Here is a 27,013-nt window from a genome sequence, read left to right as displayed (position 1 = left end):
CCCAGGTATGATCCCTGGGTCGGGAAGATCCCCTGAAGTAGGAAATGGCAACCCATTCCAGTATTCTTGCCTGGAGAATTCCATGGACAGAGGAGCCTGGTGGGCTATAGTCCATGGGGTTGCAAAGAGATGGAGACAACTGAGCTGCTGGCACTTTCAAATACAGGTAATATAGGTAATATAGGTAATACAGGTAATATAGGGAGGGTTCTGCACAAGAACTTTAGAATTATAATTTATACTTAACCCCAGTTCAGACAAGTATTGTTAGGTTGGACTCTTAATCTCAGAAGGTTGTCTTGGATTTAAAAATAAGGATGCTCCTTTAAGAAGAGAATGAGTTTGTGCAAAATTGTGATTAAAAGTTAATAAATACCAATGAGTGAAAGCAGGAAAGGAGAACACTACATCTTAAAGTTGTTTCTGAAGGACACATATCCTTGCAATGAAAATGAGGTCTATTGGAAACAAGGATTAAACTTGCATGTAGGAGAGACCCCTCCGTAATGAGGTTCTTGGGCCTTAGCACGAGGAGTGGGGGTTTCTGCAGGGGCATATTGGAGTTGAAAGGGCCCAAGGGAAAGAGAACTAAAATCTGAGTCAGCACCAGACCTGTAATCAAATCGATAAAGGTGGTTTGGGACTCAGTTGTGAAAAGAGCTGAATACACAGGCCAGTTATACATTACTCTCTGAATTGTGTTTGTCTTTTTTTAATGTGTGATCTTGATAAATGTCAACACCTAGACTTTATTTCCTGTGAGAAATTAAAGATTTGTTTAGCACTCCAGCTCTGAATGGAAGAAACGCACCCTTACAAATCAGCAGTGCTAGTTAACACCAGGGATTTGAGCGTGTTGTCCATGGTCCCCAGACCACAGACTGGGGTTAGATCGCTGCCAGTGAGTGAGTCTGACAGATCAGGGTACTTTGAGATGAATTCAGATACCAATGACTCCACGGTATGAGATCATATGAACTACGGGTTTGCTATTGATTATTGACATTTGATCAAGCTCGTCAGATATAATGTTAATTACAATTGTGAACACTGGGAACTATACATTCAAATTATACCAAGATGAAAGAAGAAAAGAAAACATAATATGTTAAAGTTACATCTGCAGATGCCTGTGTGTGTTTGTGTTATATCAATCAGCATGCTTTTATATACAAATGTGTATAGGTGTGTGTGCATGTGTGTATGAGTGTGTGGACACCTCTATCAATAGGATAATATTAAGGTGCAAATGGATGATACAATTTTTCTGCATATAAAAATAACATAGATAGAAAGTTAGCTATGAGGTTTATATTAAAATATCCAGGAAGAAGAGACGTATATTAATAAACAAAAAAATGTTTTCACCATATCTTCTTGATATTCTCTACCTAACCTCACTCTCAATTTTTTAAAATTTACTCTGAAAATGTACTTTATTGATAAACCAATTTTTCCCAAACACTTTTTTCATTGCCTCTTTTACATCTTTGTTCCTTAAACTGTAGATGATGGGATTCAGCATTGGAATCACGACACTGTAAAACAGTGACACGATCATGTCATGGTTCAAGGCATAGCTGGAACTTGGTCTCACATACATGAAGAGAACTGTACCATGAAAAATAGACACTCCAGTTAGGTGAGAACCACATGTAGAAAAGACTTTCCTTCTCCCTACAGCAGATGGCATCCTCAGAATGGCCAACAGGATGAAACCATAGGAGATCAGGACACTCAGGACAGTGACTATCTCAATGGAGCCCACGAAGGAGAAGAGCAGAAGCTGGTTTGTGTGAGTGTCAGAGCAAGAAATAGCCAGGAGGGGAGGGGTGTCACAGAAGACATGCCTGATTTCATTGGAGGCACAGAAGGAGAGGCTGAAAGTAGCCACGGTGTGTACAGAAGCATGCAAGATGCCACCAACACAGGAAGCAATGATGAGGGACACATAGACCCTGGGTCCCATGCTGGCTGAATACCGGAGCGGGTCGTAGATGGCCACACAGCGGTCATACGCCATCGCAGCCAAGAGGAAGCACTCTGTGGTCCCAAAAGTAACAGCAAGAAACATCTGTGTTGCACATTCAAGGAAGGAAATGGCTTTGCTCTTTGACATAAGATCTACTAACATTTTGGGGGTGACTACTGAAGAATAGCAGGCATCCACAGATGAAAGCACACTCAGAAAATAGTACATGGGGCTGTGGAGCCGGCAATCCCCAATGACTAGTACAATCAGTCCTAAATTTCCAATCAATGTGGAGAGGTAAATTGCTAGAAACAAGAAGAATAAGATGATTTGCAGTTCAAGATTGTCTGTGAAGCCTTTCAGTAAAAAGGATGTTACTTCAGTGACATTCTTCATCTTGATACCTCATGGAAAGAATGCGAAGATTTTTCAAAGCTTGCAATTCGTTTCCTACCAAAAGAGTGAATGACATTGTGACTCAATGGAATGTGATTTGGGTCCTCATATTTATTTTTTGCCAGAGTGTGATTTCCCAGTTGTAGATCAGAACATGGTGACAAGACAGCGGGTCAAGCGTCCATGCCCCTCACTGAAGATTCACATGGGAAAACACATGTGTTCCTCACTCACGGTAGATCCACGCGTCTACCTCCACTAGATAAACCAGCTGGTTTACCACCGAATCCTATTAGTTGTTTCCATATTAAACTAGCTTAAAACTCCAGATCATTGGCTAAAATCAATTTCCTTCTCCCACACAGTAACATGGCCTAGTGTATCCGTGTGCAGATACCTGGGATAGGATATCAGCAATCTAGTTCCTTTCAGTAAGTGTGTAAAATCTTTTCTTATAATTTGCTTATCTATAGAATGAAACATTAATACTGATTTTACAATGCGGAACAATTACTGTCATATAAAATACATTAATAAAGCTGAATCTTCAAAATATTGTTAAATAGATAATGCTAAATTAGGTTGGTCTTCAAGAGTAGCAACCTCTCAGACTGTAACATTTTATGTGCTATTTCCAAATTCTTTCTAACTCTATTAATCCTTATTAGGTGTATCCAAAGGAAATAATCAAGATTTTTAAGATGATGGACCATGATTGAATTAAATAATGATATTGTAACTTATATTCATTTAAATGTATTTCTGAGATACTTAGCATTATATGGTGTTTTTTCATTTACTAAATAATCAGTCATATTTATTATTTTCAGATATCTAAAGTCTTTGATTTTCAATGGTCTCAAGATCTGTGGTGAAAATGTGAAGAAATTTTCTGAAAACAAAAACAATTTTTAAAAAATTATTATACTTGTTTAGATAGTTTACTGTGGTTCCAGTGAATTATCAGCTAGACAATGTGAATCACAATTAAAGTCACTTATAAAAATTGTAGCTAAGTATGGCAACAATAGCAAACAAATATAAACATAAATTTAATCCTTTGTATTTTCTTTGTTGTATTTATTCACCTAAGTGATAGGAAACAACTATTAATAAAAGGATTGCATAGCATCTCTGATCTTGTTAGGTCCAAACTCTTAAAATACTCAGCAAATGCCCTGAAGATCTCTCTTACCTCAGCAGAAGCAGTTTTGATGTCTTATGAGTATAATTAATTCAAACTGCTTATATCTACCTCCTCAACTGTTGCTGAAACCAAAGGAGAGTCCCCAAGGAGAATATGTTCCAATTATGATCTAGTTCAAAATAGCAACATGATGACTCACTCAGTAAAAAAGAAAATGGTCCTGGGATAATTCATGACCCACTAACATTTGCTGAAAAATAAAGTCAGTCAGCCTCCAATTTATAATAATGCTTTATATTTGTATCCCCCTAAATACAGTGGTGTTAAGTACTTTTTCATACTAACCTGTTGTCCGTTTGTGTCTTCTTTGGGGAAAAGTCTGTTTAAGTGATCTGCAAACATGTTCTCCTACTATGTTGGAGGCCTCCTTACTCTGTGGATTCTTTCACTTGCTGTACATAATTTTAGTGTGATGTGCTCACCTTTATCTAATTGTGCTTCTGTTGCCTGTCCTTATGGTATATCCATGAAATTATCACTAAACTTAATGTCATGAGGCTTTTCCCTTTTATTTCTTCTGAGAGTTTTATAGTTTCATGGCTTATGTTTAAGCATAAGTTGACTTTTATTCATGGTTTAAGATGAGAGTTGATTTTCATTCTTTTACATGTGAATATCCAGTTTTTCTAACTGTATACTTTTCCTACTATGTACTGTTAACACCCTTGTTGAAGATTCAGTTGACTAAATATGTGTGAATTGATTTGTGACCTCCTTATTCTGCTTCATTGGCCTATATGTCTGTCTTTATACCAATACTGTTTTGTTCAAGTACTGTAGCTTTGCAACACATTTTGAAACCAGGATGTGTGATGACTCCAGCTTTGTACTTTTGCATTCTGTTTCTTTGGATGTTTGAAATTGTCTGTGGTGTCACACAAAGTTTATGCTTTTTCTACTTCAAAAAATACCAAAGTTATTTTATAAACATTGCATTGGATCTTTTATTGCTCTGGGTAGCAAATAAATTTTATCAAATGAAAATCTAAAGTGCAATTGCATATCACCTCATATCTGTTAGGCTATTATTAAAGAAGAAAAAAAAACAACAACAAGTGTTGACAAAGATATGAAAAAAGACACCTCAAGCACTGATGATACAAATGTAAATTGGTATAGCCATTGCAAAAGTATAGAGGCTCCTCAAAACATTAAAAAAAACCCACTTTGTAAGCTACCAATTATTTCTGGGTATTTACACAAATTAATTGATATTAGAATCTTGGTGAGATATTGCACTCATGTTCTTTGTAGCATCACTCCCAACAGTCAAGATATGAGAACCACTAAAGTATCTTTCATGAAAAAATGTATTTTAAAAATCTGGGCATATGTATAAATGAAATGTTATTCAGTCTTAATAAGTGAGAAAATATTGTTGTTGCAATAATATGGATGGATGTAGAGGACTTTTGCTAAATGAAATAAATCAGACACAAAAAGACAAACACTGGGTGATCTCATTTATATGAATTATCTAAAATAGACAATCTCATAGAAGCAAAGAGAAGAGTAGAATGGTGGCTTCCAGAGACTGGGGGAAGGGGGACATTGGAAGTTGATGGTCAAACATAAAAAGTTTGAACTGTTTGAGTTAAATAAGTTCAGGTAATCTATTATATAGTTTAGTGCCTATAATTAACAAAATTTTTGCATACTCAAAATTGCTAAGAAGGTAGATCTTACATTAAAAGTATAACAGCAATAAAAGAAAAAAAAAGAAACTTTAGGAGGTAAGGATTTGCTTGTGACCTTGATAGTGGTGATGTTTTCATGGGTGCACTCATCTCCAAACACTTTAAGTGAAGTGTATTAAATATATATGGAATTTTATACTTCAATTAGTTCCCAAAGGTGGTCTTCTCCAGCGGCTCACTGGTAAAATCCACCTGAAATACAGGAGATTCAGGAGATGCCAGTTTGATTCCTAGGTCAGGAAGATCCCCTGGAGGAAGAAAATGCAGCTCACTCTAGCATTCTTCTCATGAAAATTCCATAGAACAAGGAGTCTGGTGGGCCACAGTTCTTGGGATCACAAAGTCATGCTCAGGCTTGACTGAGCACAAGAACTATATTTCAAGAAGTTGATTGTATTCAGATATATAAATATATTGTATACAGATATATATATATATATACATGTTATATATATACATATAATCTTTTAACATTAGATAAAACTCTAACAAAGAACCAAAATGAAATGCTAGAAGTCAAAAATGCTATAACTAAAGTGAAGAATGCCTTTAATGAATTTACCATTAAACTAGATATGCCAAAAGAAAGAATCTGTGAACTTGAGGATACATTAATCGAAACCTAGAACAATGGCAACCAGAGAACACACGGAATAAAATGATCAATGGTTGCCAGAGGTTTGGAAGTAGGATGACAAAGAGATAGAGCACAGAGGAATTTTAGGGCATTGAAAACAATTCTATATAAGACTATAACGATGGATTCATGTCATTATATATATATTTCAAACTCATTGAACACACAACACCAAGATTGAATCCAAAGGTAAATAATGGACTTTGAGTGGTTGTGATGTGTCAGTGTGAGCTTATAAAATGCAAAAAATTACCACTTTGATGGAGAATATTTATAATGGGCATATATGGAAAATATCTGTACATTGGGGAGGGAAACTTGAAATAAGGGAGGAGTTTCTGTAAGAAGTAGGTCTCAGAAAGTTCTATTATAGCAACATACAATGTTGAAAGTGTAGACACCAGTTTGTACGGTAAGATCTATCTAGCTATGGAGCTCAAGAAACTCTAGGTAGAAGCTATAATGAATTAGGCTTGAGTTTAATTGCTCAGTCATGTCTGACACTTTGAGACCCCTACTGAAAGTTAAAGTAGTTAGAAAATGACAGTATTATAAGATTATAGAAACATATGAGACATCATTTGGGCATGAAATTTAAAATGCTGACTCCACCAATTCAACATAAATGTGTGTGTATATGTACATATATATACAGACTTCACCAGTGGCTCAGTGGTAAATAATCTCTGCAGTGCAGGAGATGCAGGAGACGTGAGTTTTAAATCAAGGTTGAGAAGATTCCCAGAGGAGAAAATGAAAACCTACTCCAGTATTCTTGCCTAGAAAGTCCCACAGACATGGTGGACTGCAGTCCATAGAGTCACAAAGAGCTGGACATGACTGAGTGACTGAGCAGTGTGTATATATATGTGTGTGTGGGGGGGTGGGGGTGTGTATATATATGTATGTAATATTAATGTATTATATATTTATATTATAATATAATATATATTATAATATATATATATATTTCGTTAGGATATTCAAAATGTCCAACTCATTTAAACATAGAGGGAGGAGTAGTTAGAAAAAGTGTCTATTATATTAATAGTATATATAATAATATAATTTTTCTAACTACTAATTAGTAAATAAGAATCAACCTAATCAATATAATAGTATATAACATACATATGAATAAAAAGAAAGTTTGTGTTCCACTTTTCTAGGTTTTTCTAACGACTGATATCTCACTATTTCTACTTTACTATTCTTTCTCAGAATTCTTTGCTTTTTCATGTAAATTGTAGAGTCAGAAGATCTATTTCTCCAAAAGACTTGTTTAATTTTACTTGGAGTTGTATTAAGTCTGTATACAGATCTATTTAGAGTTGCATTTGATTGATGGATCCTCTCTTCGCAGTTGGGCTACCTGTCAGTATTATTTTTTTTCCTTCTGTTTGTTTACATTCAGATTTTAAAACCAACATTCCTTTCTACTAGCTTGTCATCTCTTAATTTAGAACTTTGGTATCTGCGTATTTTCCACAAATTACTTCTGCGCAAAGCGTCACTGGTCGGTTTGGGGAGGTGGGATCTTTGCATTCCACAGATATAAAGCCCTGTGCACCACATATTTGGCCTTTCCCTCCTCCGATCCTCTCACATTCTAACGCTCCATCACGCAGAATGCTAGGTTACCCGCGCGCTGTCGCATCCCTCCTCCAGCCCTTCCTGTCTATGTGCTCACATCTTGTCACGCTTACTGAACTTTTTATGGAATCGTGCTTGCTGACCCTCGCTGGGCCGGATGGGCGTCGCCGCGGGGCTTCGCCCTAGCTGGCCGAGTGGCGGCGGCCCTCCGGGCGCAGCGCGGGGCGGAGGGCGAGCGGCAAGCTGCTCCCTGAGACCGCGCGGACTGCAGCTCGCCCGCCTCCTCTGCTCACGGAGTTCTCCGGGCACGAGGACCGGGTGGGCGGCCGCTCCCTTCTCCTCGGGACCGGCCCAGCCCGGGGCGGAGCCCAGGCGGTGCAGCGGGGCGCAGGCTCGGCAGCTGCGGCCGCGGGCACGGGCGGGGGCCTCTGGGGCAGGTGCGGTCTTCCCGGATCGGGGCGCAAGCCGGGTCCCCGCATCGCAGGGGGGTTCTTCACCGCTGAGGCACCAGGGAAGTCTGCTCTCATCAAACTGTTCATGGACTCTATCTCGTGTCACTCAGAAGTGTATATTTTAAAATTTACCTAAAAAATATAGCTATCCTTCTTTAAGAGGAGACACTACTCTGTCGGCAAAGGTCTGTATAGTCAAGGGTCTGGTCTTCCCGGCGGCCACATGCAGTTGGGTCTTAAAAAAGGCAGAATGCCGAAGACTTGATGCCCTCAAAGTGTGGTGCTGAGAATTCTCCTGAGGGAGATCAAACCAGTCAGTCTCAAGGGAAATCAACTCTGAATACTCCTTGGAAGGACTGACACTGAAGCCGATGCTCCAGTTCAGCCAACTCATTGGAAAAGTCCCTGACGTGGGGAAGATTGAAGGCAGAAGAGAGCGTCAGAGGTTGAGACGCTTGGATGGCATCACCAGTGCCGGGGGCATGAACTCGGGAAAACTTTGGGGGGTGTTGAGGGACAGGGAGGCCTGACGCGCTGCAGGCCACGTGGTCACAGAGAATCTCAGGCATGACCTGGCCACTGAACAACAGCAGAGAATTATAAATGTTGTCATATGTTATGATTCATTATCTTCGTGTTTTAGAGAAGGGACTAGAGAACTAGAAAGGCTTTACTTCCAGAAAGAGACAAGTGGATTTTGCAGAATTGTGGTTATCAGCCTCATTTGTTGTTGTCATTTAGTCCTAAGGGTTGTCCAATTCTTTTGTGACTCCATGGATGGTGGCATGTCAGGCTCCTCTGTCCATGGGATTTCCCAGGCGAGAGTTCTGGAGTGGGTTACCACTTCCTTCTCCAGGGGATCAACTTAATAGCATATAGCTATTTAGGATCAGAGCTTAGAATAGTCCTATAGTAGTAGGTTTTTTTTCCACTGAGGGATTTTTTAAATTAAAGTATGCTGATGTAATCATTCTCATCAGGTAGTTCGTTATCCAGAAACATCCACTTGTTTACAAGAAAAAAGTTCATCTTGAAACTTCTGTCCCAGAAAATAGAGTGCTTTCCTCTAGAGCCTTAACTGCAGACTTTGAGAAGCACTTGAGACGAGGGTGGAGTATAAGAATATGAATACATATTATTCACAGAGCATCTTGAGTGAGGAGTCCATTTCCACAGGTAAGAGGAAAGTGCTTTCATAACTTGCAATATATTTTAGAAAATATACATTTGAATTTGAAACTGGGATGTCTTAATATTTGTATTCAAGACAGAAGATTTGAGTGAAATCAAAGTTTTATTAAAAATCTAATATGCTCCTTTCAGGAAACATAGCAAAGAAAATAAGAAGGAGTCCATATATATTTTGGTCAATACAATTGTAAATTAGAAATTTTAATTAATTTCCTTGATGAAAAATAATGTTCTGTATAGGGGCAGAACAATTAAGGGGTTACATTTAAATTTTAAGAAAATTATTAAATGAAGAAAAATTAACTATTAAGCAACCATTGGGTATACGACACTTTGGAATCACAAACTTTTGACAGAAGAGTACAAACTAATTTTAAATGTATTTTATAGCTAGTTAATTGATCTAGAAGCCACTTGTATGTGTGTGTATGTGTTTTAACTTCTTAGCTTAATAAACTTAATTGCTTAAAAAAAGAGAATTAAACTATTCAAAGTTTCTATCTCATACAGTTTCTAGGTTTTAAAATGTCTTGAATTATGCCAAGTCATAATGAAATTTTAATGCAATCATGTAGAAATAGTATAGATTCTGAAGTCAGAGAAATCTAGGCTTCAGTCCTGGTTCTCCTAAGAACTGCATGAGCCTGGTCAAGTTATATGTCTAGTTGAGCCTTGGTGTTCTCATCTATTAATATAAGATGATGCTGAATTATATAGCTTGCAGGTTGCTATATAGATTGCATTACATAATATGCATAAAATTCCTAACCCCCTAGTAGCCACTCAATAATACATAATAGCTGCCCTCCTAACTTTCCTTCCTATTGAGCTTACTATCAGTAATACTGCTTCCATGGACACCTAGTACTCTAAATTTTTTATCATGAGTGTTGGAAAACATTTTGTTTTCATCTTTTGGATTCATTATATTTTGCTAAAAAATTACAATTTCTAGTTCCCATCCATTAAAGTGAAATAGTAAGACATAAACAAAACCAGTTCTAATTTTTTCAAATATCACTTAACAAAAAAGCCTGTTTGAAAAACTGGACATAGTAGTTAAACATCATACTTTTTCTCTGTCACAACTCCAGTGCCCTTTAATGAAATAAATAAATTCTCTAATGGGACATAATTTTGAATAAGGCATACCTTCTTTAAAAAACTCATCTTTTAGCTCTGCAGGTAAGAACAGAGACATCAAAGATTATTATAAATTTATACTGGCCAGAGGAATAGGCGAATTTAAATAAATATATCATTATTTTAAATTGACATGCCACATTATCTTTTTAACATTTTATACTTTTTATTTTGAAAAGTAATACTAATTCTTACCTTTTCCTTTTCTGAGTTTAAAAAGTTCATAAGCCAAGCTTTTTATATGCTTTTGTTTTTTTAGACTGGCTCACAGAATGCCATTTATGAATTCTAATTTTAAGCACACTGTTAATTTTCAAAGGACATTTATGGAAGGGCTAGTTTTTAGAGGAGATGATTCACCATTCTAATTTCAGAACAGACAGATTTCAGTGAGCGAAATGCATTTTAATGCATTTAATGCAGTTTCTTATAGATTAGAATATTGGTATGTACTGGGTTTAATTTCAATAGAATAGTATTTTGGTATCTATCTAGTGTCAAATAACAAATATGTGTATTATTTTTAAAATAAGCTTTTTGTTTCTGTCTGGGACCTAGCTTAATCCTGTTATTTTTCAATTGGATTTAAACTTTTTCACTTTATTGGAGTTAAATAAAGTTGGGAAGTTATGTTTAATTTATATGTATCATTCACAAATGCTTAATACTTTACCTAATAAAACATATTTTAATGTAACTGATTAAAAAATGTTCCCTCCTATGACACCATATTCAGGTAGTAGAACAAGAAATTCCTAAAAATTATGGTCAATTAGTTTTTCTGTCTTTTTTTTTTCTTTTTTTGGTGGTTCAGAAATAACTTTCCCAAGTTTATGCTGTCAGTAAGGACTAAATCTGAGATTTTAGTATAGGGTTTTAACTCCCAATAAAGTTCTCAATTTCTCATGATTGTCTTATTACAAGCATATCAGCTAAGCAAATCTTGAATTGCAGTGTCACTGAAATTTCTCCTGTACGTATCCATGAACATATATCTTGTGATGGCTTCATTAGAGGACCACATGCTGGCGCAGTCTTCAAATTTTGTCTGCATATCTGTACCTGTTTTCTCTGTGCTTATTTTTATCTGCTTTATTCCTGCTTTTTTTTTTTTTTATCTTACTCTCTATAGTAAATATTTCTATATATAGTTCATGGATTTGAGAGAGAAAGAAATAGGAAAAGAAAGAAAGAAGGAGATATGTTTGGAGAGAAAAAGAGAACACAAAATTTTAAAAAGTCATGTAATCTTGATGAAGCACCCAAATTTATTAATACATATTTGTATATTAATTGATGTTCTATAAACAGTTTTATTATGATGGCTTAAAACTCCACATTAAAAAAAAAAATTAGATCATGGCATGCAGTCCCATCACTTCATGGCAAATAGAAGGGGAAAAAATGGAAGCAGTGACAGATTTTCTCTTCTTGGGCTCCAAAATCATTGTGGATGGTGACTGCAGCCATGAAATTAGAAGACGTCTGCTTCTTGGAACAAAGGCAATGACAAACTCAGACAGAGTATTAGAAAGCAGAGACATCACTTTGCCGAGAAAGCTTCATGGAGTCAAAGCTGCGGTCTTTCCAGTAGTTATGTATGGATGAAAGCTTTAGTCCATGAAGAAGGCTGTTACTGTTAGTTGCTCAGTCATGCCTGACTCTTTCCCACTCCTTGGACTGCAGCCCACAAGGTTCCTCTGTTCATGGGATTTTCCAGGCAGGGATAGTGGAGTGGGTTGCCATATTCTTCTGCAGGGGATCTTCCCGACCCAGGGATCGAACCCGGGTCTCCTGCACTGCAGGCAGATTCTTTACCATCTGAGCTAAAAGGAAACCCTGAGGGCTGAATTGATTCTTTTGAACTGTGGCAGGGAGGCCTGGCATGCTGCAGTCCGTGGGGTAGTAGAATCAGATAACACTCAGTGACTGAACAACAGCAACAATTTTCTTAATATAGCAATTCAAAGTTAATGATACTTTATTATTTTTGTCTCTTTGTGTTCTTATAATTATTATGTAAGTTGTATGGGTTTATACAGAAACCAGAACTTACTATTATTATAATATTTTTTTACTCTAGACTTTTCTAAGAATCAAATGAACATTTTTTGGTTTTGTAAACTCACACGCCTTTGCTGTTTAGTTCCTAATTCGTGTCCAGCTCTTTTGCAACCCCATGGACTGTAGTCTGCCAGACTTTTCTGTCCATGGATTATCCCAGGCAAGAATATGGAAGTGGGTTGCCATTTCCTTCTCCAGGGGATCTTGCAGACCCAGGGATCAAACTTGTGTCTCCTGCATTGGTTGGCAGATTATTTACCACTGAGCCACCAGGCAAGTCCTTAAACTTAAACTTATCAATCTATTTATTCTTTGCATTAGAAATAGCCTCTAAATGGATCCATGGAAAGTTTCTGGGAAAATAAAGACGTGGTTTTCTTCTAACAGCAAATTAAAGATTTTTATTTATTCTCTTCTTGATGTGTGGCATCTAAATACAATAAAAATGTAGTATGTTTAACATCATAAGTATTATTTTCTTATAAGTCATTGAATTCAGCCTTACCCTGTATGTGGCAGATTTTCCACTACTTTTTAATGCTTCTTAATTACAACAAGCTGAAGGAAAAATAAAAGTTAACTTGCCAAAAATCTGCCCTTTAATGTGATGAACAGGGAGGCCTAGCATGCTGCAGTCCATGCAGACACAAAGAGTCAGACATGACTGAGCAACTGAACTGAACTGATTGAATGTGATGAATCCAGTAACTAATTGTGTTTCAGTAATTAACTGAAATTTCAGTTCAAATGTGATTGACTCTTTAACTTTAGAAATATATATATATGTATATTTTTGTACATATGTGTACAAAATGTATACATATATATGTATTTCCCTCTATTTGTATCTGTACTTCCCTCTATTCATATACAACCAAATGAGAAACAGTGTGATACAGGGGGAAAAAAAAATCAAACACAATTTTGTGGCAAATAGAGTGTTTTATTCTCTTAGCAAAAAATTTCTAAAAAAACTATTTTTTGTTTATGATCAGGTGACATTAATTTCACAAATATTTTAGAAACCCCATAAATAACTATAATATATTAAAAGATTTGTTTTTGACAGAAATATATCTCAAAAACATATCCAAGAACTTTGCAGTACAATAATATATGACTATAGAAATACCTCACATTGCTACTAAAATAAAATTTAAAAATCAGTAACAGTATGATAAGCTGCAGAGGCCAACATGAACACCTTAATGACACCTACTTTTAGAAAAAAAAATAGCATTCATATTGTTATTCTTTGCAAAATGGTTATATAATCTCCAAAATACTGTCCGCTGTTCAGTTTACCACTATTCTTGAATGGAAATGAAAGGGACAGTATAATTGCTAGAAAAAAAGGATATAAAATGATTTTGTTTAAACAAACAGCTCTGCACAAAAAGTTTCATTTACGTCATTTCTTACTTATCTGGAAACATTTAATGTTAAATAATTTTATATTATTTTCTTATTGAAATCAAACTCAATCTTGTGTGATTACCTCCATTTTTACAGTTGTGAACATAAAAATACACTCCATGCACCTTGTAGCAAAGTTAGTATTTAATTGTGTGCTTTCCACGATAATATTTCATGACTGGAATAGTCCTATGGTTATTTATACTTGTTTATTTTAAAGCTATGTAATATGAACACAGGTAGTAAAGAATATAACAAAAAATAGACTGGAAAATAAACCACTTAAAGTGACATGATATTTTTAACATGATGAATCTAGTCAACAATTGAATGTAATAACTTCTTTTATTAACTGCAAAATGTATCCATTTGAATCCAAGATCTTCATCACTGACCTTTCCATGACTACAAAGGAAATCATTAGATCCTGATAAGAAACACATAGGAAGATATAGTCGGGTGGACTCTATTTTCACAAAATACTGCCTTTAGAACCTATAGAGAAAAACTAAAATGGTACAGCTCACATCAGATTTAAATTCATACCGAATCCGGATGAAAAATGTGACTGAATTAAACATATTTATACTGACGGGCTTCACGGATGATTTAGAGGTGCAAGTCTACCTATTTTTACTTTTCCTGGCAATCTATCTTTTTACTCTGGTAGGGAATTTGGGACTGGTTATGTTGGTCGTTGTGGATTCCCGGATACAAAACCCAATGTACTATTTTCTCAGTGTCTTATCTTTCCTGGATGCCTGCTATTCATCAGTGGTCACTCCCAAAATGCTGATTAATTTCCTGTCAGAGAATAAAACCATTTCCTATCTTGGATGTGCAGGACAGATGCTGCTCTTTGTCACTTTCGGGACCACAGAGTGCTTCCTCTTGGCTGCGATGGCGTATGATCGCTGTGTGGCCATCTATGACCCGCTCCGGTATTCAGCCCGCATGGGACCCAGGGTCTATGTGTCCCTCATCATTGCTTCCTGTGTTGGTGGCGTCTTGCATGCTTCTGTACACACCGTGGCTACTTTCAGCCTCTCCTTCTGTGCCTCCAATGAAATCAGGCATGTCTTCTGTGACATCCCTCCCCTCCTGGCTATTTCTTGTTCTGACACTCACACAAACCAGCTTCTGCTCTTCTACTTCGTGGGCTCCATTGAGATAGTCACTGTCCTGAGTGTCCTGATCTCCTATGGTTTCATCCTGTTGGCCATTCTGAGGATGCGTTCCACAGAAGGGAGAAGGAAAGTTTTTTCTACATGTGGCTCTCACCTAACTGGAGTGAGTATTTATCATGGAACTATCCTCTTCACATATATGAGACCAACTTCCAACTATGATTCAAACCATGACATGATCGTGTCAACATTTTACACCATTATCATTCCCATGCTGAATCCTATCATCTACAGTTTAAGGAATAAAGATGTAAAAGAGGCGATGAAAAAATTGTTGAGAGAAGTTGGTTTATAACCATAGTGTATTTTTAGTACTGAATAAAGCTACAAAGATTAAATGTCGATATCTTGATGCTAAGCAACTAAAGAAGAAAATGCTCCATTTCGGTTACTAGTGTTTGTGTATCCTAGAATAAAACATTACTAGTCCATCAAGAACAAGACTGGGAGTTGACTGTGGCTCAGATCATGAATTACTTATTGTCAAATTCAGACTTAAGTTTAAAAAAGTAGGGTAAACCACTAGACCATTCAGGTATGACCCAAATCAAATCCCTTATGACTATAAAATGGAAGTGAGAAATAGATTTAAGGTACTAGATCTGATAGACAGAGTGCCTGATGAACTATGGACAGAGGTTCATGATATTGTACAGGAGACAGGGATTAAGACCATGCCCAAGAAAAAGAAATACAAAAAAGCAAAAGGCTATCTGAGGAGGCCTTGCAAATAGCTGTGAAAAGAAGAGAAGTGAAAAGCAAAGGAGAAAATGAAAGATACACCGATTTGAATGCAGAGTTCTAAAGAATAGCAAGGAGAGATAAAAAAACCTTTCTCTGTGATCAATGCAAAGAGATGGAGGAAAATAATAGAATGGGAAAGACTAGAGATCTCTTCAAGAAAATTAGAGATACCAAGGGAACATTTCATGCAAAGATGGGGTCAACAAAGGACAGAAATGGTATGGATCTAACAGAAGCAGAAGATATTAAGAAAAGGTGGCAAGAATCCACAGAAGAACTGTACAAAAAAGATCTTCACGACCCAGATAATCACAATGGTGTGATCACTCACCTACAGCCAGACATCCTGGAATTTGAAGTCAAGTGAGCATTAGGAAGCAGTGCTACAACTAAAGCTAGTGAAGGTGACAGAATTCCAGTTGAGCTATTTCAAATCCTGAAAAATGATGCTGTGAAAGTGCTGCACTCAATATGCCAGCAAATTTGGAAAACTCAGCAGTGACCACAGGACTGGAAAAGGTCAGTTTTCATTCCAATCCCAAAGAAAGGCAATGCCAAAGAATGCTCAAACTACTGCACAACTGCACTCATCTCACACGCTAGTAAAGAAATGCTCAAAATTCTCCAAGCTTGGCTTCAGCAATATGTGAACTGTGAACTTCCATATGTTCAAGGTGGTTTTAGAAAAGGCAGGGGAACCAGAGATCAAATTGCCAACATCCGTTGGATCATCAAAAAAGCAAGAGTACCAGAAATACATCTATTTCTGCTTTATTGACTATGCCAAAGCCTTTGACTGTGTGGATCACAATAAACTGTTGAAAATTCTGAAAGAGATGGGAATACCAGACCACCTAACCTGCTTCTTGAGAAACCTTTATGCAGTTTAGGAAGCAGCAGTTAGAACTGGACATGGAAAAACAGACTGATTTCAAATAGGAAAAGGAGTATGTCAAGGCTGTATACTGTCACCCTGCTTATTTAACTTATATGCTGTGTACATCATGAGAAACGCTGGGCTGGAGGCACCACGAGCTGGAATCAAGATTGCCGGGAGAAATATCAATAATCTCAGATATGCAGATGACACCACCCTTATAGAAGAAAGTGAAGAACTAAAGAGCCTCTTGATGAAAGTAAAAGAACAGAGTGAAAAAGTTGGCTTAAAGCTCAACATTCAGAAAACTAAGAACATGGCATCCAGTACTGTCACTTCATGGGAAATAGATGGGGAAACAGTGGAAACAGTGGATGACTTTATTTTTGGGCTCCAAAATCATTGCAGATGGTGTTTGCAACATGAAATTAAGACACTTACTTCTTGGAAGAAAAGTCATGACCAACCTAGACAGCATATTAAAAAGCAGAGACATTACATTGTCAACAAAGGTCCATCTAGTCAAGGCTATGGTTCTTCCAGTGGTCACGTATGGGTGTGAGAGTTGGACTCTAAAGAAAGCTGAGCACCAAAAAATTGATAGTTTTGAACTGTAGTGTTGGAGAAGACTCGTGAGAGTCCGTTGGACTTCAAGGAGATCCAAGCAGTCCATCCTAAAGGAGATCAGTCCTGGGTGTTCATTGGAAGAACTGATACTGAATCTGAAACTCCAATACTTTGGCCACCTCATGCAAAGAGCTGACTCGTCTGAAAAGACCCTGATGCTGGGAAAGATTGAGGGCAGGATGAGAAGTGGAGGACAGAGGATGAGACGGTTGGATGGCATCACCGACTCAATGGACATGGTTTTGGGTAGGCTCCGGCAGTTGGTGATTGACAGGGAAGCCTGGCGTGCTGCTCTTCATGGGGTTGCAAAGAGTCAGACACGACTGAGTGACTGCACTGAGTCCATCAAAGTAACATTTTACAAATATAGTTCATATCATTTATATGCTGATCACTACCTTTAAACTAATCCATCTTAAATATACACTGATGTAAGTATATTGCAGTTGTCATTCACTCTGTGATTTGTTTCACACCCTATTGTTATAGCTATAATCTTGTGATTTGGTAGATTGATGTAAGCTCACATTAATTATAGAAAATCTTTAGCACACATTATGAAGTTATTTCTCCATTCTGGAACTCCTATGACGAACCTCCATGTGATCTCACACAATGTGTTCCATCCAGGTATATGGGCATGACTTTTCCAGCTTAGTTCAATATCATATATCTTTATTCCATTATCAAAATATTTTCTAATTACTGTCAAATTATAGAAATAGATTAGGTCCAGTTTCAAACTCCAAAAATTATACTGACAGTAGGTGGCAATAGTTATTGATAGTATGTTTAAGGTCAAGTCAGTTCAGTTCAAACGCTCAGTCATCTTCAACACATTGTGACACCACGAACCACAGCACGCCAGGCATTCTGTCCAAAACCAACTCCTGGAGTCTAGCCAAACTCATCTTGATCAAGCCGGTGATGCCATCCAACCATCTCATCCTTTGTCATCCCCTTCTCCTCCCGCCTTCAGTCTTCCCGAGCATGAGGGTCTTTTCAGATGAGTCAGCTCTTTTCATCAGGTGGCAAAATTATTGGAGTTTCAGCTTCAACATCAGTCATTCCAATGAACACCCAGGACTGATCTCCTTTAGGATGGACTGGTTGGACCTCCTTGCAGTCCAAGGGACTCTCAAGGGTATTCTCCAACACCACAGGTCAAAAGCATCAGTTCTTCTGTGCTCGGCTTTCTTTATAGTCCAACTCTCACATCCACACATGACCCCTGGGAAAACCATAGCCTTGACTAAATGGACCTTTGTTAACAAAGTAATGTATCTGCTTTTTAATATGCTGTCTAGGTTGTTCACTTACTAAGGAGTAAGTGTTTTTTAATTTCATGGCTGCAATCTGTGAGGCGAGCAGAAGTAATGCAGCTTAGATTAGGAGTAGGCCTTACTACTTGGTAAGATTATCAGACCAACACTGACCACTGTTTGCCAATTAGGATCAATTAGCTTTCACTTAACACTGACCACTGTTTGCCAATTAGGAAATTAGGAACGGGGCGGAAACCCCCAGGAAAGCCCCGCGCGAGAGAAAGTTTTGACCAATGAAATTGCTTTGCAAACGTGTAACCAATCCGCTTCTCACCCTATAAATTTGTGTAACAGCTTGGGCTCGGGGCTCTCTGACCCGCACCACTGCGTTGGTTGCGGCAGGGAGTCCTGACTCGCATCAGTAATAAACTTCCCCTTTTTGCCAGTTGCATTGTCTTGGAAGACTTCTCTCTTCCCGCTCGGGGATTCGGACATCGGGCATAACACAATCACCATCTGCAGTGATTTTGGAGCCCTGAAAAATAGAGTCAGCCACTGTTTCCACTGTTTCCCCATCTATTTCCCATGAAGTGATGCCATGATCTTAGTTTTCTGAAGGTTGAACTTTAAGCCAACTTTTTCACTCTGTTCTTTCACTTTCATCAAGAGGCTCTTTAGTTCTTCACTTTCTTCCATAAGGGTGGTGTCATCTGCATATCTGAGATTATTGATATTTCTCCCAGCAATCTTGATTCCAGCTCGTGCTTCCTCCAGCCCAGCATTTCTTACAATGTACTCTCCATATAAGTTAAATAAGCAGGGTGACAATATACAGCCTTGATGTACTCCTTTTCCTACTTGGAACCAATCTGTTGTTCCATGTCCAGTTCTAACTGTTGCTTCCTGACCTGCATATAGGTTTCTCAAGAGGCAGGTCAGGTGGTTCGGTATCCCCATCTCTTTCAGAATGTTCCACAGTGTATTGTGATCCATGTAGTCAAAGGCTTTGACATAGCCAATAAAGCAGAAATAGATGTTTTTCTGGAACTCTCTTGCTTTTTTAACAATCCAACAGATATTGGCAATTTGATCTCTGGTTGCTCTACCTTTTCTTTAAAACCAGCTTGAACATTTGGAAGTTCACCGTTCACGTATTGCTGAAGCCTGGCTTGGAGAATTTTGAGCATTACTTTACTAGCGTGTGAGATGAGTGCAATTGTGCAGTAGTTTGAGCATTCTTTGGCATGGCCTTTCTTTGGGATTGGAATGAAAACTGACCTTTTCCAGTTCTGTGGCCACTGCTGAGTTTTCCAAATTGCTGACATATTGAGTGCAGCAATTTCACAGCATCGTCTTTTAGGACCAACTATAAATAGAGTTTAGAGAAAATTGTTTACATTTTATACATTATATATGCACACCATATATGTCTATAACTCTCTACATACATTTAAGACTTCAAGGGTTGTTGAGACTCAATCTCATAAATAACACTTCTCTTTTCTGGCAGGGTGCTAGTATACATACCCAAATGTATGATTTATTGCATCAGAAGACCCCTGGCTCATAATGGGAAGGTGGACTTCCCTGATAACTCAGTTGGTAAAGAATCCACCTACAATGCAGGAGACCTCAGTTCGATTCCTGGGTCAGGAAGATACATTGGAGAAGGGATAGGCTACCTGTGCCAGTATTCCTGGACTTCCTTCATGACTCAGCTGGTAAAGAATCTGCCTGCAATGTGGGAGACCTGGGTTCCATCCTTGGGTTGGGAAGACACCATGGAGAAGGGAAAGCATACCCACTATAGTATTCTGGACTGGAGAATTCCATGGCTCATACAATCCATGAGGTCACAAAGAAATCTACCCTGAATATTTATTAAAATGACCAATGCTGTAAGTCAAGCTTCAATACTTTGGCCACCTAATGTGAAAAAATGACTCACTGGAAAAGACCCTGATGCTGGGAAAGGCTGAGGCAAAAGGAAAATAGGGTGGGAAAGGATGAGATTATTAGATAACTTCTCTGGCTTCAGTTACGTTCAGTCACTCAGTTGTGTCCGACTCTTGGTGACCCCATGGACTGCAGCAGACCAGGCCTCCCTAAATATCAACAATTCCTGGAGTTCACTCAAACGCATGTCCATTGAGTGAGTGATGCCATCAAACCATCTTGTCCTCTGTCGTCCCCTTCTCCTCTTGCCTTTAATCTTTCCCAGCATCAGGGTCTTTTCCAGTGAGTCAGTTCATAGCATCAGGTGGCCAAAGTGTTGGAGTTAGCTTCAGCAACAGTCCTTCCAATGAATATTCAGGACTGATTTATTTTAGGATGGACTGGTTGGATCTCTGTGCTGTCCAAGGGACCCTCAAGAGTCTTCTCCAACATCACAGGTCAAAAGCATCAATTCTTTGGTGCTCAGCTTTCTTTGTAGTCCAACTCTCACACCCATACATGACCCATGAAAAAACCATACCTTTTACTAGATGGAACTTTGTTGACAAAGTAATGTCTCTGCTTTTTAATATGTTGTCTAGTTTGGTCATAACTTTTCTTCCAAGGAGCAAGCGTCTTTTAATTTCATGGCTCCATCACAATTTTCAGTGATTTGGAGCCTCAAAAATGAAAGTCTGTCACTGTTTCCATTGTTTCCCCATCTATTGGCCATGAAGTGATGGGACAAAATGCCATTATATTAATTTTCTGAATGTTGAGTTATAAACCAAATTTTTCTTTCTCCTCATTCACTTTCATCAAGAGGATCTTTAATTCTTCACTTTCTGCCATAAGGGTGGTGTCATCTGCATATCTGAGGTTATTGATATTTCTCCTGGCAATCTTGATTCCAGCTTTTGCTTCCTCCAGTCCAGAATTTCTCATGATGTACTCTGCATATAAGTCAAATAAACATGGTGACAATATACAGCCTGGATATGCTCCTTATCCTGTTTGGAACCAGTCTGTTGTTCCATGTCCAGTTCTGTTGCTTCCTCACCTGCATACAGATTTCTCAAGGGGCAGGTCAAGTGGTCTGGTATTCCCATCTCTTACAAAAGTTTCCAGAGTTTGTGGTGATCCATACAATCAAAGGCTTTGAAATAGTCAATAAAGCAGAAATAAATGTATTTCTTGAAATCTCTTGCTTTTTAGACAATCAAATGGATATTGGCAATTTGATCTCTGTTTCCTCTGCCTTTTCTAGAACTAGCTTGAGTATCTGGAATTTCAGAGGCTTCATGTTGAAACCTGACTTGTAGAATTTTTAGCAATACTTTACTAACATGTGAGATGAGTGCAATTGTGCAATAGTTTGAGCATTCTTTGGCATTGCCTTTCTTTGAGATAGAAATGAAAACTGACCTTTTCCAGTCCTGTGGCCACTGCTGAGTTTTCCAAATTTGCCAGCTTATTGAGTGCAGCACTTTCACAGCATCATCTTTTAGGATTTGCAATAGCTCAACTGGAATTCCATCACCTCTCCTAGCTTTGTTCATAGTACTGCTTCCTAAGGCCCACTTGACTTCACATTTCAGGATGTCTGGCTCCAGGTGAGTGATCACACATCATGATAATCTGGGTCGTGAAGATCTTCTGTGGATTCTTGCCATCTTTTCTTAATATTTTCTGCTTCTGTTAGGTCCATACCATTTCTGTCCTTTATTAAGCCCATCTTTGCATGAAATGTTCCCTTGGTATCTCTGATTTTCTTGAAGAGATCTTTAGTCTTTCCCATTCTATTTTTTTCCTCTATTTTTTTTTGCATTGTTCTCTGAACAAGGCTTTCTTCACTCTCCTTGCTATTTGTTGGAACTCTGCTATTAAATGGGTATCTTTCCTTCTCTCCTTTGCTTTTGGCTTCTCTTCTTTTCACAGCTATTTGTAAAGCCTCCTCAGATAGCCTTTTTGCTTATTGCATTTTTTCCCCCCTTGGGGATGGTCTTACTCCCTGTCTCCTGTAAAATGTCATGAACCTCCATCCATAGTTCACTAGGCACTCTCTCTATCAGATCTAGTCCCTTGAATCTATTTTCCACTTCCACTGTATGATCGTAATGGATTTGATTTAAGTCATAGCTGAATGGTCTAATGGTTTTTCCCACTTTCTTCCATTTAAGTCTGAATTTGACAATAAGGAGTTCATGATCTGAGTCACAGACAGCTCCTAGTCTTGATTTTGCTGACTGTATAGAGCTTTTCCATCTTTAGCTGCAAAGAATATAATCAATATGATTTCAGGGTTGACCATCTGGTGATGTCCATGTGTAGAGTTTTCTCTTGTGTTTTTGGAAGAGGGTGTTTGCTATGACCAGTGCGTTCTCTTGGCAAAACTGTATTAGCCTTTGACCTGCTTTTTTCTGTACTCCAAGGCCAAATTTGCCTGTTACGCCAGGGATTCTTGACTTCCTACTTTTGCATTCCAGTCCTCTATAATGAAAAGGACATATTTTTTGCATGTTAGCTCTAGGAGGTATTTTAGGTCTTCACAGAACAGTTTAACTTCAGCTTCTACAGTGTTACTTGTTGGAGCATAGACTTGGATTAACGTGATATTGAATGGTTTGCCTTGGCAATGAACCAAGATCATTCTGCCGTTTTTGAAATTGCATCCAAGAACTGCATTTTGGACTCTTTTGTTGACTATGATGGCTACTCCATTTCTTCTAAAGGATTCTAACCCACAGTAGTATATAATGGTCATCTGAGTTAAGTTCACCCATTCCAGTCCATTTTAGTTTGCTGATTCCTAAAATGTAGACATTCACTGTTGCCATCTCCTGTTGACCACTTCCAATTTGCCTTGATTCATGGACATAACATTCCAGGTTCCTATGCAATATTCCTCTTTACAGCATTGGACCTTGCTTCCATCATGAGTCACACCCACAGTTGGGTGTTGTTTTTGCTTTGGCTCCATCACTTCATTCTTTCTGGAGTTATTTCTCCACTGACTCCCAATAGCATATTGGTTACCTATCGACCTGGGGAGTTCATCTTTCAGTGTCTTATCTTTTTGCCTTTTCATGCTGTTCACGGGGTTCTCAAGGCAAGAATGCTGAAGTAGTTTGCCATTCCCTTCTCCAGTGGACCACATTTTGTCAGAACTCTCCACCATGACCCATCTGTCTTGCATGGCCCTTCACAACATGGCTCATAGTTTTGTTGACTTAGACAAGGCTATGGTCTATGTGGTTAGATTGGTTAGTTTTCTGTGATTGTGATTTTCAATCTGTCTGCCCTCTGATGGAGAAGGATAAGAGGCTTATGGAAGCTTCCTGATGGGAGAGACTGACTGAGGGGGAAACTGGGTCCTGTTTTGATGGGCGGGGCCATGCTCAGTAAATCTTTACTCTGATTTGCTGTTGATGGGTAGAGCTGTGTTCCCTCCCTGCTATTTAGTAGTAGTGAAAGTGAAAGTGAAATCGATCAGTCGTGTCCAACTCTTTGAGACCCCGTGGACTGTAGCCTACCAGGCTCCTCCGTCCATGGGATTCTCCAGGTATGATACTGGAGTGGGTTGCCATTTCCTTCTCCAGGGATCTTCTCAACCCAGGGATCAGACCCGGGTCTCCCGCATTGCAGGCAGACACTTTACCGTCTGAGCCACCAGGGAAGCCATTTAGTAGTAGTAATAGTAGTTTATTCGCTAAGTTGTGTCCCACTCTTGGGGCCCCATGGGATTGCCATTTCCTTCTCCAGGGGATCTTCCTGACCCAGTGACTGAACCCATTTCAGGCAGATTCTTTACCAACTCAGCTACCAGGGAAGCCGTAAAGAGGTTAGGTAAGTAGGTGTTAGTCGCTCAGTCATGCCCGACTCTTAGTGACCCAATGGACTGCAGCCCATCAGGCTTCTCTGTCCATGAGATTTTCCAAGCAAGGATACTGGAGTGGGTTGCCATTTCCTTCTCCAGGAGATCTTTCCAACCCAGGGATCAAACCTGCATCTCCTCCACTGCAGGCAGATTCTTTACCAGCTGAGCTACAAGGGAACACTGCTATTTACCTGAGGATGAGGCCAAACTACTGAGGATGTAATAAAGATATTGGTGACCTCCTTCAAAAGGCCCCATGCATGTACTGCCACACTCAGTGCCCCCAACCCTGCAGCAGGCCTCCGCCGACCCACGCCTCTGCTGGAGATTCCACGGCGCTCTTGTGGGGTCACTGCTCCTTTCTCCTGGGTCCTGGTGCACAAGGTTCTGTTTGTGCCTCCAGGAGTCTGTTTCCCAGTCCTGTGTAAGTTCTGGCGGCTCTGCGGTGAGGTTAATGGCGATCTCCTCCAAGAGGCTTGTGCCATGCCCAGGTCTGCTGCACCCTGAGCCGTGTCCCTGCGGCAGGCCACTGCTGACCCGGACCTGCTCATGAGACGCTCAAACACAGTTCTGTTGTTATAGCCATGCTTTCCGGGAAACAAACTCACTCAGAAGGACAATGCAGATAGTGGAGTGCAGTTTATTACACTGGTGGGCCCAAGGCAGAGTCTCCTCTTAGCCAAGGGCCCTGACCGGCATTTGTGAAAATCTTTTATACCCCATGTGTACATGCGTGTCCAAACCCACCAGCCCAAATCCCTTGAGGCTTACAAAGGAAGGGTAAATACAATCACAATAACCCCATCATTCACATGTTTTGTGTTCAAACAGTTAAAAATCAATAAGCCTGTGGTTACATTCCTACTGTCCGGAGGCAGAGGTGATTAGTGTCTGTTTTTTCTTAGGCAATGAGTAACCTGGATGTGATCTTCAAGATTCCCCTGCCCAGAGGGGATCTTATCCTTCCGTTGTCATTCCCACAGGCGCTAAGCACAGAGTTCAGAGTCCATTGGAGAGGCAGCCTAGCACGATCAGCACGGACAGACCTGAGATGGAGTCCAGGCCCTATGAATTCCTTCTTCATTCCCCCCTCTTGATGCTCTTAGTTTCTATAACGAGCATCATTTATTGAGATATATTGTACCTTAGCCTTCCTGCCACCCACATGAGAGAATGCTATCAACTTCTGGGTTACAAAATTCACAAGGCATTGTAGGAAGCAGGGCCCACAAAGCAGTATGATCAAGAGTACTATAACAACAGTTCATTAGACATGACTTTCACTTGATTTTGCATATCCTCCAAGGCAGTAGATACATTTTCAGACAGGTCAGGGATGTACACACAACATTCGTGCAAGTCCCCCCTTGGGCTACTGTGAGTATGTCTAATGCCATCCTATTTTGAATTACTGCCTTCCTCATCTGAATCTGTTCTTCATTCAAAGCTTGAATGGCCTTACTACTGTCTAAGAGGGCCTGTTTAGTGAAATTAGTTAAGGTCTCTACCTTAACCATGATATCTGTTGTCCCTACAGAGGGTACAAACAAGGCAGCAAGATAGTCATACCATTGGAACATGGATTGTGTCCATCTTGCATGCAGATAAGTCAGGTTTACTGGAGGCTGGTGTAGGCTAGGCTTAATTCTGCCAGGGGCGAAAGCAAATCCTAATGTGCAACACCCCACCCAGCTGACTGGTAACCATGGCCATAAGTTAAACCCACAGAGCCACTGGGTCCCATTGGGGGCTAGCCAGCAGATTCCAGGCCAGTCGGAACCGGGCCACTGAGCAGACTGATTGGGGTGATAGGTAACTTCCGAGATTTGTTTATATTGTTCAGGGCACAGGTAACAATTCTTTTGGGTCTAGGGGACGGTCTCCAAATCCAACTTTCTGTTCTTTTTGTTCCCAGCAAATAGTAGCAGGGGCAATCCTGTCCTTTCTCAGGAGTCATCCAGAAATATTCATCCCAGACCTGGTAGTATTGCTCAAGGTACTGGGAGGCCTGTCCCCTTTTGTAAGGGAGCACTTTTCCTCTTTAAGTTTCATATAGCTATAAGCCTTTGTTATCTCCGTAAGGCTGGCGTTCATGTTAAATGTAACCCTATGTCCCTGACCCATTGATGGCTTCTTCTGACACCAGGAGAGCAAAGAAAGGTTATGGTTGGTGAGAGAGAGGAAAGTTCCTTTCTGTTGTTAAAGCTCCCATAATGGAGTGGCGATACCCACCAGGGAAGTCTGTCCATTACTGACAGGGGTATAGCCCCACATACCCAAGTTCAGAATTGCATTGGTGAGGCCAAGCAGCAGGAGTCGTTTACCCAGCTCCATCCTGTAGAGGGCTCGTCCAGGACCTCATTTTCTTCTTCTTCCTCAGAATGATCTTGATTTCCCGTGGGTCGGTGGGGTCCTTCTGGGTGGTCCACTTGGTGTCCTCCGGGTCAGCGTGGTATGACTTCTTTGCTCTGGTGTGATGGATCAAGGGACAATACTTGCAACTTTAACTGCAGTAGGGGTAGTTAGAATAACATAAGGGCCCTTTCACCAAAGGGCTAGCAAATCATGTTTCCAATCTTTGACCCATACTTGGTCACCAAGTGTAAACTCATGAATCTGTTCCCCAACGGGGAATGGCACCCTTTCTTGTACAAACTTAGTTACCAAATTTATTACCTTACCCACTTCCATCTGCTGTGAAATCCTATCCCCCCTTACCTGAGGCAAATTTGT

General features: G+C 39.3%; 2 protein-coding genes and 1 pseudogene across 2 annotated transcripts; 1 reads left to right on the top strand and 2 right to left on the bottom strand.

Annotated features, from left to right (window-relative positions):
• Positions 1 to 1,411: 1,411 nt before the first annotated feature.
• LOC136175521 (olfactory receptor 5T2-like) lies at positions 1,412 to 2,368 on the bottom strand. The gene has a single exon (XM_065945796.1). It carries the CDS (start codon positions 2,366 to 2,368, stop codon positions 1,412 to 1,414), a length of 957 nt encoding a protein of 318 aa, XP_065801868.1.
• Positions 2,369 to 14,281: 11,913 nt separating this feature from the next.
• LOC136175520 (olfactory receptor 5T3-like) lies at positions 14,282 to 15,250 on the top strand. Its single transcript, XM_065945795.1, has one exon. It carries the CDS (start codon positions 14,282 to 14,284, stop codon positions 15,248 to 15,250), a length of 969 nt encoding a protein of 322 aa, XP_065801867.1.
• A 9,213-nt stretch (positions 15,251 to 24,463) lies between these two features.
• Positions 24,464 to 26,614, bottom strand: LOC136175519 (endogenous retrovirus group PABLB member 1 Env polyprotein-like; annotated as a pseudogene).
• Positions 26,615 to 27,013: the final 399 nt, after the last annotated feature.

The sequence above is a fragment of the Muntiacus reevesi genome, chromosome 9, assembly GCF_963930625.1.
Source record: "Muntiacus reevesi chromosome 9, mMunRee1.1, whole genome shotgun sequence".
Taxonomy (NCBI): domain Eukaryota; kingdom Metazoa; phylum Chordata; class Mammalia; order Artiodactyla; family Cervidae; genus Muntiacus; species Muntiacus reevesi.
The sequence above is the reverse complement of the archived record's forward strand: the minus strand, read 5'-3'. Positions and strand labels throughout refer to the sequence as shown.